General features: G+C 42.4%; 1 protein-coding gene across 1 annotated transcript in view; it reads right to left on the minus strand.

Moving 5' to 3' along the window:
• Positions 1-2,517: 2,517 nt before the first annotated feature.
• The window catches only part of LOC306941600 (uncharacterized protein C14orf132), a gene marked incomplete at both ends in the record, with an annotated part of 31,913 nt that continues 21,942 nt past the window's right edge, over positions 2,518-12,488 (minus strand). The window contains one exon of the mRNA XM_079527139.1: positions 2,518-2,748. Coding sequence (XP_079383265.1) covers positions 2,518-2,748 — 231 coding nt within the window. The remainder of the gene's footprint in view (positions 2,749-12,488) is intronic.

Below are 12,488 nucleotides of genomic sequence, written 5' to 3' on the forward strand. Positions count from 1 at the left end.
CTGTACAGGCATAGTCTACAGATTGTCTATTCGACACTCAAAGCTCACTTAGTGATAAATATAGGGAAAAAGAGGAGTTGTGTGGTTTTAAACCATATTGTCAGTAATACGAGGTTTATATTTTTTAGGCCAATAGAATCGAATTGCTCCAGATCACACAGGGCTATTACATTAGTGATAACGGGTTATTATGATGAAGCTGCCATGCTGGTCCTTACACAAAATCGTTGTGAGCGTGTAGATTCGCTATTTTCAGTGTGCAACATGGCACGCAAACAAGTATAACTCAGGATTTTGTGGGGCTAGAAAGGGAATGTTTTGAGGGAACTATTAGAGCTGGAATTATGTGTACAGGCTATTGTATATTCACTGATGAATTAGCACATACAGTACAGTGTACTCATGTATTGTATATGGTTAACACATAATATTGCCCAAACTATAAATTCAAATAAAGTACCTTGATTAAACATCTACAAAGCAAATTTAAAACGGAAAGCAATGAGCAGATGTAATGGCAATCCCCACAATTAGAATTTGAGTAGTTTTTATCCTTCAATTCAATTTTATTAAAGTGTCAAATCACAACAAGTTGTCTCAACACACTTTACATGTTGAGCAGAGACACAACATCCCACCCTGAGAAAAACTCCCCATTAACTTGAAAAGTCAAGCAGACCCAGGCTCTAGGGTGGGCTGCCATCTGACCATTACGTTACATCATGAAATATCTTGTGCGCAAAGTTGATCTTTTGGCCTGAGGGTGGCACTAGAGGAAAGGTACAGTAATCGTGTAGCTCAAATCGGTCTCCACCATCATAAGGTTCATCCTCCAGTGAGCATGAATGCATTCATCAAAGTTCATGGCAATCCACCCATTCGATTTTGAGATATCTTCTATGCAAGTGGACATTTTGGCCTAATGGTGCTTGCGACCATGCGGTCACCAAAATCTGTATGGTTCATTCTCCGGGTAACAAAAAGGTCTGCAGCAAATTCCATGGCAATGCAGATGGTCGTTTTAAAGATATCTTGTTTGGGACAAAAGTGTTGGACAGACAAACCAAACGAGCAAACACATTGTCATTGCCTAGGCGCTGGTGGGGATAACCTCTTTCATTATTGTGGATTGGATTTGCAAAAGATTCCATATCTGCAATGGTGAGCTGATTTCCAAACTATCAAAGGGCAACCACTTTTATGTCATACAAATATACCTTGTTTATAACATAAACTAAGTTCAACTAGATTCTGACCACAGAAAGGACTTACACACTTAAACAGACTCAGAGATGTATGGAAAGTTTAGATACAATTGGTCATTCAAAACATCCTCCCATTTGGAAGAAAATAAACACATATTTGTGTACAATTGGAAGTGTTCAATATTCCAACTGTATTACCACAAGAACAAGATTTTTGTGCATTTTAATTGGTTTAAATATTATGTCTCAAGTGCTTGGTTTGCTCTATTGGAGACACCAACAGTGGCTTGTGGACTAGCCAAAACTTAATTGTCATGGTGGGAATTGTAGGGAAGGTTTCCAATATGCCGTCCACTCTCAGCCACCTGCTGTTGTTCAGTCTTAATCACAAACTCAGTCCCTGCCAGTGTGTCTTTCTGCAAAGCGTCCTTCAGCATGACACAGAACTCGTACCTACTAATTTGCAACACTTTTGGAACAGTGTCAGCAAATGTCCAAATCTCAGATACTTAATGTCCTGCAAAACATCCCAGTCCTTACAGTGGTCTCTCAGAAGGTGAAGGCGTACACTATGGTTTAAGTACAGTGACAAACTTCTCTTCTGAATCACTTTCATTTGCTCCGGTTAATAGCTGAGATCTGAAAGCATCAACTGCAATGAGATTTATGTCAGGCAAAACATCCATGTACATTATGGTTTATACTGTATATACACAGAGTTGATTGAACAAGACATTGGACTTAGCTAATAAGTGTACCAACACACTAAATGCAGAGCAATAGACCTGTGTCCTGCACGAGATCCCCATATACTCATATTCCCCAAAAGTTAATATAGTGAACCCTAGCATCAATATTCTGGGGGCGAACATTCAGCGAAAATAGGCGATACAAGCTCTCAGCGACATGCTGTGAGCTTGTATGCTCTAGGCTATTTTCGGCGAAGAGATTTAGTCTGGATGATACAACTGGCAGACTATAGCCCTGGGCGATCCCAGTCAACTAAGTATATAGGCTACAGTAGGGTTTATGCAATTAACAAAAAACTAAACAAACAAAACAAACTGCTGCCTTAATAATGTGTGAGATTTATAGATTTTGGGGCATAAATAATGTATTAGAAGCTTTTAATCCAGAATTAACCGATGCCACCATGGACCACATACTGTACACACACACAAAACAAAAAATGTATTAACAAACTGTACAAAAAAAAAAACTTTCAAAGGGGCACATTGCTGTCCAGAGGGAAAAGGGGCAGGTGCTCTATCACCACCTAGTGTCTATCTGTGCACGTCCCTGCGACCAACCCTCAGAATGTGAAAGCATACACCACGCCCACAACCACTATGTTGCCGATGGTGGCAGTGATGGCGATCCAAAGCCAGATGGCGTCTCGAGACATGGGCTGGGGCTCCTCCTGCTGGCCATGGACGGCCATGGACGCGGCGTGCACGCTGGCCGAGGAGTTGAACAGGGAGTGGTCAGTGCTGTAGTCGTCATTGGGGGACGAGTCCATGAAGGCCCCCGTCATCACCGGAATCTGAGGAGATATGTTGCTATATCAGTGGTGTTCAAACCGGTTCATGTCAAGGACCCCCAAGAGTAGGCCTAAAATATGTATTTGGCTGCGGACCTCCATCTCAATATGTTGTTCCAGGGACCCCAGAAGCAAACATTTCAGTTAAAAATGTTCGCTTTAAAATATATATTATATTAAAAGATTTGCACACATTTTCAAGATTTTTCAAAAAATAGCAGATCGACAAGCTCAGTGACACGCTATATGAGCTTGTACAGTATATCTGCTATTTTGGAATAGCTAAAGCATAAAATATGGTTAAAGTAGTTAAAATCTAAAATGACATGCTTTCCAGGTTTGAATGGGTATTGAGCCCTATTATACTTTGTACAATAAGTATCCAAATGATCAGCTACAAGTTCACAACGCGTCACGTTTTTAGTTTTAGTTTAATTAGTTTTTTCCATGCATGGACTTCATGGATTACATGCATGTCCTTACAGAAAATATTAACATAATGGAATAACTCATCAAAAATGTAAGTGCCATTTCATTAGAATCAGAATCAGTCTCCAATAGCTATCAATGTGTCCACACATGGAGTTTGAAGATGAATGGGCTTAAATACTGATTAGGAGAGTGGTTGGTGGTGTGTGATCAAATGAATATCAAACATATAAATATTGAATCAAGCAAATTAAAACTATCTCGGATGAACACAAAAGCCAGAGTAGACAGTGAAAATTACCCCAAAAGTAATTTAAAATAGAAAAAGGAGTTAAGATACATTTTAAATTGTATAATGATATACTGTCAAACATATACGATGTCTACATGTATGAAATTCATGTATTTAATGCAGTCTGACCAGAGGCAGAGAAACCCCACCAGCGATAACAAACAAACCTTATAAATCAATAGTTCCGGTCCTTGATTACGAATACGATTGACTGATATGAGCATGTGTTAATTACCACGTGTCAGTTTTACTGCACCAAAGACAATTGACAAGACAAACAACACTTTACGCAAGATAGAGGCCATGCATTTGTTAAATATTGATACATTTTACATTTACATGTTTTCTATATTCATTGTTCAGAACTTTCCATGTTTTTACATAATAATGAATTGCATTTTTATAGCGCTTTTCCAAGTGCTCAAAGCGCTTTACAATGGTTCATTCATTCATACATTGGGAGGTGAAGCGGCGAACAGTCAACGCCAGCGTCCTCACTTCCCACATTCACACACCAATGGTGGCAAGCTCACACCGACCGACTCATTGGAGGCAATGTAGGGTTCAGTGTCTTGCCCAAGGACACTTCGACATGTGGACAGGAGGAGCCGGGATTCGAACCGCCAACCCAGGGATCATTGGACGACCTGCTCTACCTCCTGAGCCACAGCCGCCCAATATAGCAACTTTCTTGTTTGAGCAGGCAGTTGGGGATTACTATTCTTGTAGATATTATTCCTACCATCCGACCTGCATGGAAAATGTCCCCCGCACGTTGTGTACTGTGTATACGGCACACTGTGATATAATTAGCTCTTCGCTAAGTCCCACCCAAGCCCGTTGTTGGCCAATACCACGTTAGCGACGGTTACTAAGGTAGAAAACTGGTCACGCTTGCAATGCTGGTCAAAATGTTTAAGCAGTGTCAATAAATATATTTGCTGTACAGCATGTGTGGACCTCAGAAAGAGGGTTTGTTTTCTTACCTTGTTATGAGCAAACTAGTCCGTTCCATGAATTATTTCGCTCCGTTGTGCAGTTTAATAGTACATATTAGAAATAAAAATAGGCTCTCATTGACTTCCATTGTAACGGGGGAACAGCTCTCAAAGTCACTCTTTTAGAACACTAAGCTGATTCTGACCGTTTATGACATCAGGAAAACTCACTCACTTTTATTTTTAATAAAAAATGTCAACGTTGTCTTGTCTGTTTTTGTTTTGACTTCAGTGTTGCCACATTGTGTGAGAGAAATAAGCCAACCCACCTCCAAAAACAAGCCAACTCTTAAAGCCAAATCAAGAAAAACAAGCCAAAACAAACACAATAATATGACCATATATAATCATAATAAAAAGATTGTATGCATTTATCATTATAAATACTATGTAGGCCTATGTCTATGATAATGAATGTTTTGGTAATGTATTACATACACTAATTATTAGCCTTAAGCCAAAAGTAGCGGGAAATAAGCAGACCTGGCAACCCTGACAAGTTAGTGTGGAAAGAAGTTCCGGTTTGCCTACAAAACGATCTGATTGGTCCAAATCTGTACACACACTTCTGAAGTAGCCTCGGTCTCAGCCTTCCATCCAGGCCGTTGGATGTAAACAAATGTATTTGATCTCGTCCACTTGTCGCAAACACCATACACAATTTTGGACGCGTTTGAGGGAGACACTTTAGGAGAAATGTCTGGGACTGCAGCTGGGTGCTCAAACAGCATGGAGACTTGTTTACAAACGAGAGTTGGGAACACCAGAACCGCTTCACTGTATATCTCCAACCAAAATAGTTACTTTATAAATCTATCAAAAGACGAAAAGTTTTCCTGATGTCATAAACTGTCAGAATCAGCTTTTGTTGTGTTCGCTTATGTGCTAACTGACTGACTTTGAGAGCCAGGTATTTGACCAGCATGCAAGCGTGACCAGTTTTCTACCTTAGTAACCGTCGCTAACGTGGTATTGGCCAACAACGGGCTTGGGTGGGACTTAGCGAAGAGTGAATTGGCTGGTGTTCCTAAAATCTTACAAGCCGATTAAGGCCCCCTAAGTTGCCATAGCCTCTGGCCTCAGCCACCTACTGCAAAATGGCTTAACATCATTTAAAATGGTGAAAATAGCAGATTTACAAGCTCACAATGCATAACAATGTGACACATTGTGAGCTTATGAATTGAATTCTAGTTCAAAGCCACATCATGTATGTAACCAATGTGTTTGCATTTTGCATTATAGAACGACTGATATTGTTTGGGTTCATTTACTGGTTAATGAAAGACCTTGATATGTTGCACTAGTTATTCATTCTAATGTTTCTCACTTGGAGCAATCTATTATTGGGTAATGAAGTAGACTGGGGTTTGGTTCCAACATGATTCACACACTGTTCTTCACTGCAACAGCCCACAGTCACATGCCTGAATGAATGAATGAAATGTGAGACTGAGGTGCCATGGGATTATAATCGATTTTCATAACTCTTAAAGAGAAAATAATTAAAATTATACTTATCTTTACAATTGTGTTTTTAGTTACAATGACTGATATAACACATAATTTGGTTAATCTTCCCCTCCCTGGTTTTATTGACTGTTTGTGAGGCGTGACATTCTGAAGCTGCTCCTCAACACTTTCCTTGATGAGGTCATTTTCTCTTTTCACACATTAACAAAACAATCAGCTTTTAGCTCACTGTTTTGTTGATGTGCTGTCGCTTTGCTTTTCAAAGCTCTTCAAATAGTGAAAATAGCTGACTTCTGAGCTTGTAAGGGACTATGTAAGGGATAATATCTGGCTAGGCTAGGTGGTCATTGTCGGGAGATAATTCACAGACGGAGTTTAACCACCGAGGTGAAGCCGAGGCGCTCCTAGGCTGTGGAGCGATGCGATCGGTTGTGATATCAATAATCTTCGTCTTTTGGATAAAAGTTCGTCCTGGGCACTGGGTGTTACTAATAGAAAGGACGGTGAACTTCGTCCTGGGCGATTGGGGTCAAGATTCTGACTTCCTTGCATTTAGGTCCAACTAGAAAAACATCCTGACATAAATGTAGGTTAAATCCCTGGTTCTCAATGTGGGATCCAGTGAAGCCCCAGGGGCTCATGGGGGGTTCCATGGGGTCCCAAGTAAAAAGAAAAGAAAGACATAATGTCAAATCTCTTATGGGAGTCCCTGGCACAAAATCTTTTCCGCAGCCATGCAGATATTGGCCCGGTTTCCCGGTGTAAGAAGTGGTGTTGCACATGCTCAGTTGCTCCTCTAGGCCGCACACAGAAGCCTGTGAACATAGACATTCCGTGCATAGATGTGCCACGCATTTTTTTTTAAGAGTAAAGAGAGCCTACTGTCAGCTGTCCAGCAGTCCAAATATTATTAAATTAAATTTCAGAATGGTAGACCTGACGCCTACCATACCAGGCTTCAGGCCTGAGGCCTGAGGCCTACCATTGCGTGGCACATCTATGCACAGAATGTCTATGTTCACAGGCTTCTGTGTGCGGCCTAGAGGAGCAACTGAACATGTGCAACACCACTTCTTACACCATGGTGTCCTTTGGGAAACCGGGCCATTATTAATTTGGAGGTCCTTGACGTAATGTTTGAGAACCACTAGGTTAAAGTAGGCTATACTGTTAGATAATACTGTATGGCAACAGCCCTATATAAGCGAAGGTGAAACAAACATTCCCTTCTGAATGAGAGATGGGGACGTGTATTCACGCTCAATCGCTCACGCCACAGTTTCACTCCGACTGGCCATTAAAAGCGCTGTGTTCTGTCCTGTTTAATAGAGGTGTCTGTCATGGCCAATAACAGCTTTCTGAAATGGCTTTTCTAGGCAGAACAAATGGATCTCACATATTGGCTCCCCCAGTGGGGCAAGCCCAGCAAAGTCACAGCTGAGCCAATAATAAAGTGGCATCAACAATATCGCAAGGCCGATGGGTGGGGAGGGTGTGTGTGTGTGTGTGTGTGTGTGTGGGGGGGGTATTGGAATGGGGGGAGGTTCGACACAAATCTGGATAGAGGACGTGGATTTATGAACTCTATTCCGCTGATTTTCTGTCCTTTTCTGTCCCTTCAACCAACTCTCCACTTCATCACTGTCAGCAGACTAACTATGCAAATGCAGGTGGTAAATAGCTTGTTAGGGTACGCCGGTGGCTGTCTGATACATTAGTTTATTGGATGGACATGATCCTAAATTACAAAAGTTGTCCTCCCCAAATTCCTGTAAAAGCCTGATTGTTTCCAACTTCCCACCATATGTGCAGTGTTATGACACCTGTGTCTGCCTTGGAACAATCCCCTCTCTTAATGAAGTCCTTTGTTGCAATATGTAAGTTTCATGCATTGCCTGTCCCTTCGGAGAGGTAATTGCAACAATGTCCGAACTAGATAGCTGCCTGAGCCTGCGATAAGTAGGCCTAGCCAGGGAAGCCATTGTGCTATTATTTACTGTTTATTAAATAACAGATACAGGAACACACTAATTGGGTATCCTTATTGAAACAGCAATCAAAAAGCAATAAGTACAGTACCAAACAAATCAAGTAGCATTTGATACATGAGCACATGCAGTAAACATCTCCATGTCCAAGTGCTCCGAACGCCCACTGGGAGTCTGTACCGCCCCCGTTGAGAAACACTAACGTAGATGGTGATGACAGAACAGGAAAACATTTACATGTGAAATATATATATATAATATAATTTTTGGATACTGTTTGTGGTGTTTCATGGACCAAATATGGCTACATTTCGATCTGTGGTATCAACACTGTGATAATAATTTTCCCTTCCCAATACTGAGTAACAATGACTTTGCACAATATATTTCTGTGAAATCCCAATTTGACCTGCATCATACTGAGTGTGACCCTCTCCATGCCTCAGTTGTCTCACAGCTTAACGTTCTTTATCTAAAGCAGCTTTTCCGAGGTATAGATTTCACAAGTGAAATTAAGGAACCGTTTTCGGTTGGATATACATGGTCCGTCGATTGCACAAAAAGGTGTGGAGGTTTGTATGTGCATGCCGCACGCATGCACTCACGCACGCACGCACGCACGCACGCACGCACGCACGCACGCACGCACGCACACACACACACACACACACAAAGTATGTACCCCAAGGGTTAAAAATCCATCTTCAACAGCCTTTCATGCGGACTCGTATGGCCACTGAAGGACCAGGTACTCCTGATATCTTCTCTCTTTTATTACAGGCTTACAAAGTTACAATGTCCCCTGTCTACATATCAGTGTCTTATAACCCTCGCAGTCCGATGCACATGGGGACCGAGAGCACTTTACACAGCAGCTGTCACAATGGGTGAATGTCTCTATGTTGCTGTCGGCTGTTGCATCCACTAAGCCTGCAGTTGCATGCCAGTCATAGGCATGTGTAAGAGCTCACAGTGTACTAAATGATATTGTGTCCCATAGCCCGCGGTTTCCAGCACAAGGGGGAAATAATTCACTGTATTCCATAGATGTCTGTCAGAAAATAAAGAGTTCAGAGCTGATGTTGGTTCACTGAGACTGAAATGAGCATTCACATGTTCTTTTTTTAGTCCTAACAACACCATGTTTGTTTAGCAGCTAGGAACTGTATCCCATAATGTAAAATGTAGCCTCTGCATTGTAGAGACTAGAGAGTAATACCTGAATTATACGTGCCTGGAAATAGACAATTTTCAAGCTTGTACAAACTGTAAATCTGCTATTTCCATTTTCCGACATGTGACACCGTCGTACGATGGACCATAAATTAGGCATCATAGTATAAGGGCAGATCTTTTGCATTCATGGACGCATGGGCTGCTTGGCTGTTGTGTGGGATCAAGTTGGTATTCAAATCACATGTTTTCTCTAAAGACCAGACACTTTAACAACACCTTAAAGTGAATTAATGAACAATATAACATATAACAAGCATAATCTGAAAGAGCAACATGCTGCTTATGTGTATTCTCTGGCATGCTCTCTCCAGGGGCAAAGCGACATTTAAAGCTGCGTGGTGTTGTTGTTCTCCTGGGTGCTTTTACATTTAATGGCTCACATCACATCTCACGCAGCTGCTCTCTGTTATATCTGTTTCAATGTTACCTGCACAGCCCAAACTCTGACTGAACACTAAACGTTTATTCACAGTGGCATGGCTAACAGGAAGAGACAATATTTCCCAGGGTGTTCCTCCCTACAATATAGCCATGCTAAACGCATGAATGTATTCTACGTCCGAGCATAGACATGGTAACGCCCCGCCTGCCTCTGATTGGCGTTTGCTTTGATTGAATAATTGATTGAACAGTGAACACATACTTTGTACTACGATGTATATGATTTGGGTGTGTTCTAAATAAAGTGTTAGTGTTGATTATCGTGTATTAATCTAATTATAATAAACTAATACTATTATACTAAAAAGGATACAGATCAAGGGAAATGAGACCATTTTACAGTACAATAATGTTTCAAGTTTACACATACAATTACACAGTAATCAACACAAGCACTTAATTTAGAACATACCCAAATCAAATTATATTATGGCGTACGTGTTCTATCAATTATTCCATCAAAGCAAACGGCATAAACAATATTAGTTTGACTCTTCTACAAAAATAAAAATGACAAGTTAGAAGGCTGCATTCTGGAATTTCCCACCACGGAGTAACCTTGCATCAGACTATCCAGCATACGTAGCTACATCCACCTCGGAGGAAAGTCTGGTCTCGGATGTAGAATAGATTCACGCAGGCTAAAGGATAGGCCTAATGCCTCAGTGTTTATTCCATAATACATCCATTGTGATGTGTGTTTATATCACAATGGATGGCATTAGGCCTATCCTCTTGGGACATGGCGTTCATGATTTGTGGCATTTTGTGCAAAACGGGCCTGTCACACAAACTTTTAAACCAAACCATATTGATCACATATGTGTACAGATGTGCATGAGTTGTGGTCGAGTGTCGGAGTAGGGAGTACTAGCAAAAAATGTGTTGCCCGGCCATTCAGGCCTGGCGAGAATGTCAAATATCTGCAAGCTCAAAATACGATCTTTTTAAAAAAAAAAAAAAGAAAAAAAAGCCTATCAACTGTACTAGGGAAGTAGAACCATGTGACAACTTCAAGCCAGAATGTTTTGTAGCCGTGCACACCCCAATATAGCAGGATGATTTCCCATGAACTGAAAGCGTTAACAGTCACATTTGTCCTCACATCCATGTACACTCCATGTCCCGTATGTTGTGCCACACGTCCCTAGTCCCTCCACTGCACGACATACGGTAACAGGGCAAGGGCTGGGCGTCTCCCTCAGCCAGCAGCCTGCTCAGGTCACGTGTGGCTGGTCTCAATCAGCTCAGCTGCTCCACAATCACCATCAACAGAAGCTGTCAATATAAGGGCCGATCTATGGTCCCGGGTGCGCACTCGGGACCACTTGGAAGATGTGGAAATGTGAATGCTGCGGACCGTTCCCGGGAGTGGATCACACAACCGTTCCCGGGACCACATGAAGGTAGTCTCGGGATTGATTGAAGTGTACTCGGATACGGATCGATGCAATGTGAAAGCATTTAAGGGGCGATTCACACTATGGTCCCGGGTGCGCACTCGGGACCACTTGGCAGATGTTGTGGTAGTGTGAATGATGCGTACCGTTCCCGGGAGCGGATCGCCCAACCGTCCCCGGGACCGCATGGGGGGGCGGGTCTCTGGACCGTTGAAGTGTATTCAGATACGGATCGTTCCAATGTGAATGCATGCATACCTAAAGAAGGAAGTGGACTGTTTTTTTAAAAGAACGTGACATAATCTCTAGTCGACGAGCCAAGCGTCAACAAAAGAAAACACACAGACGCTGCACGATGCGTAACACCAGTGCATTTCTCAACGCCGCCCGTCTCCTGTTGAATCTGCGTATACGCGCAGACTGGCGCAGTACGCACTGATCTTATTCTGCGGACTACATGTGGCTCTTGGGCTTTGCTTGGCATATAGTCTCGGGCCGAGCAAAACAAAATAATAGTGATGCTAAAGTAGAATCCATAGCAAACTAATCAAACACGACACTGGAGCACAGAACTGACGGACACAGTGAATAGCAGGCAGGCTGACAGTGAAGTAGTATAACGGCAAAGAGGCAATGCAGTGTGTCTGGATTTATTGGAGACAATGTCACAGAGTTGATGGTCAGTGTCATCCATCAAGCACACCGCCACCTGGAGGATCAAAGTGTGTTATGTAAGTGTACCCGGGTGCGCTGTTGAATCTCGGGCAATGTGAATCATGGCCAGCGGCGACCAGGCAACCGTATTCGGAAACGATTCGAATGAAGTGTACTCGGGTGCGGAACAATCAAGGCCAATGTGAATATGTAGGCTCCGGCCCCCCTCAAACCCAGTGTCTCCCAGCACTGCTCCTTCCACCCTCTCCCCAGATTTCCAAATCCCTCTCACCACTTCCAGGATTCCCCTCACGCTTTGGGAAAAGACCTCCCCACTAATAATAGGGGATTCACACTGAGACGGACTGAGTCTGTTTGATTTGAACCGTTCCCGAATACCGTGTGCTGGTGGTCAAATCTGGTATTGCAAGACGTCCGCATTTAAAAAGCTATTGAGCATGCTTCTATCATCTGAAACCATAGTGTGCTGCATGCTTGGTCCTCGAATCTTCTGCATTTTTAAATGGTTATAGCCATTTAAAAGTCTAGTCCCCACAATTTCTTGGTGTGTTTTACTGCCTGGCTTTGTTGGCTGCAGTGGATTGTGTAGTAAGTTATAAGCCTTTGGACCAAGTAGGCACTATCTTCTCATTGTCTATTCCATTAGGCATGAGGAAGTAGTCAATGAGCTCAGTATAAGACCTCCATCGCTCTATGGTCTCATCACAGGGCCCGATTGAGCCAATAACTCCATCCTGGCCCAGCACAGTCTCTCCTTATCAATACATGTAATACACAGCATGCCAGGCCAGTGTGGCATATTTAATAACCT

This window comes from Electrona antarctica (genome assembly GCF_951216825.1).
Source record: "Electrona antarctica genome assembly, chromosome: 17".
In the NCBI taxonomy this organism is placed as follows: domain Eukaryota; kingdom Metazoa; phylum Chordata; class Actinopteri; order Myctophiformes; family Myctophidae; genus Electrona; species Electrona antarctica.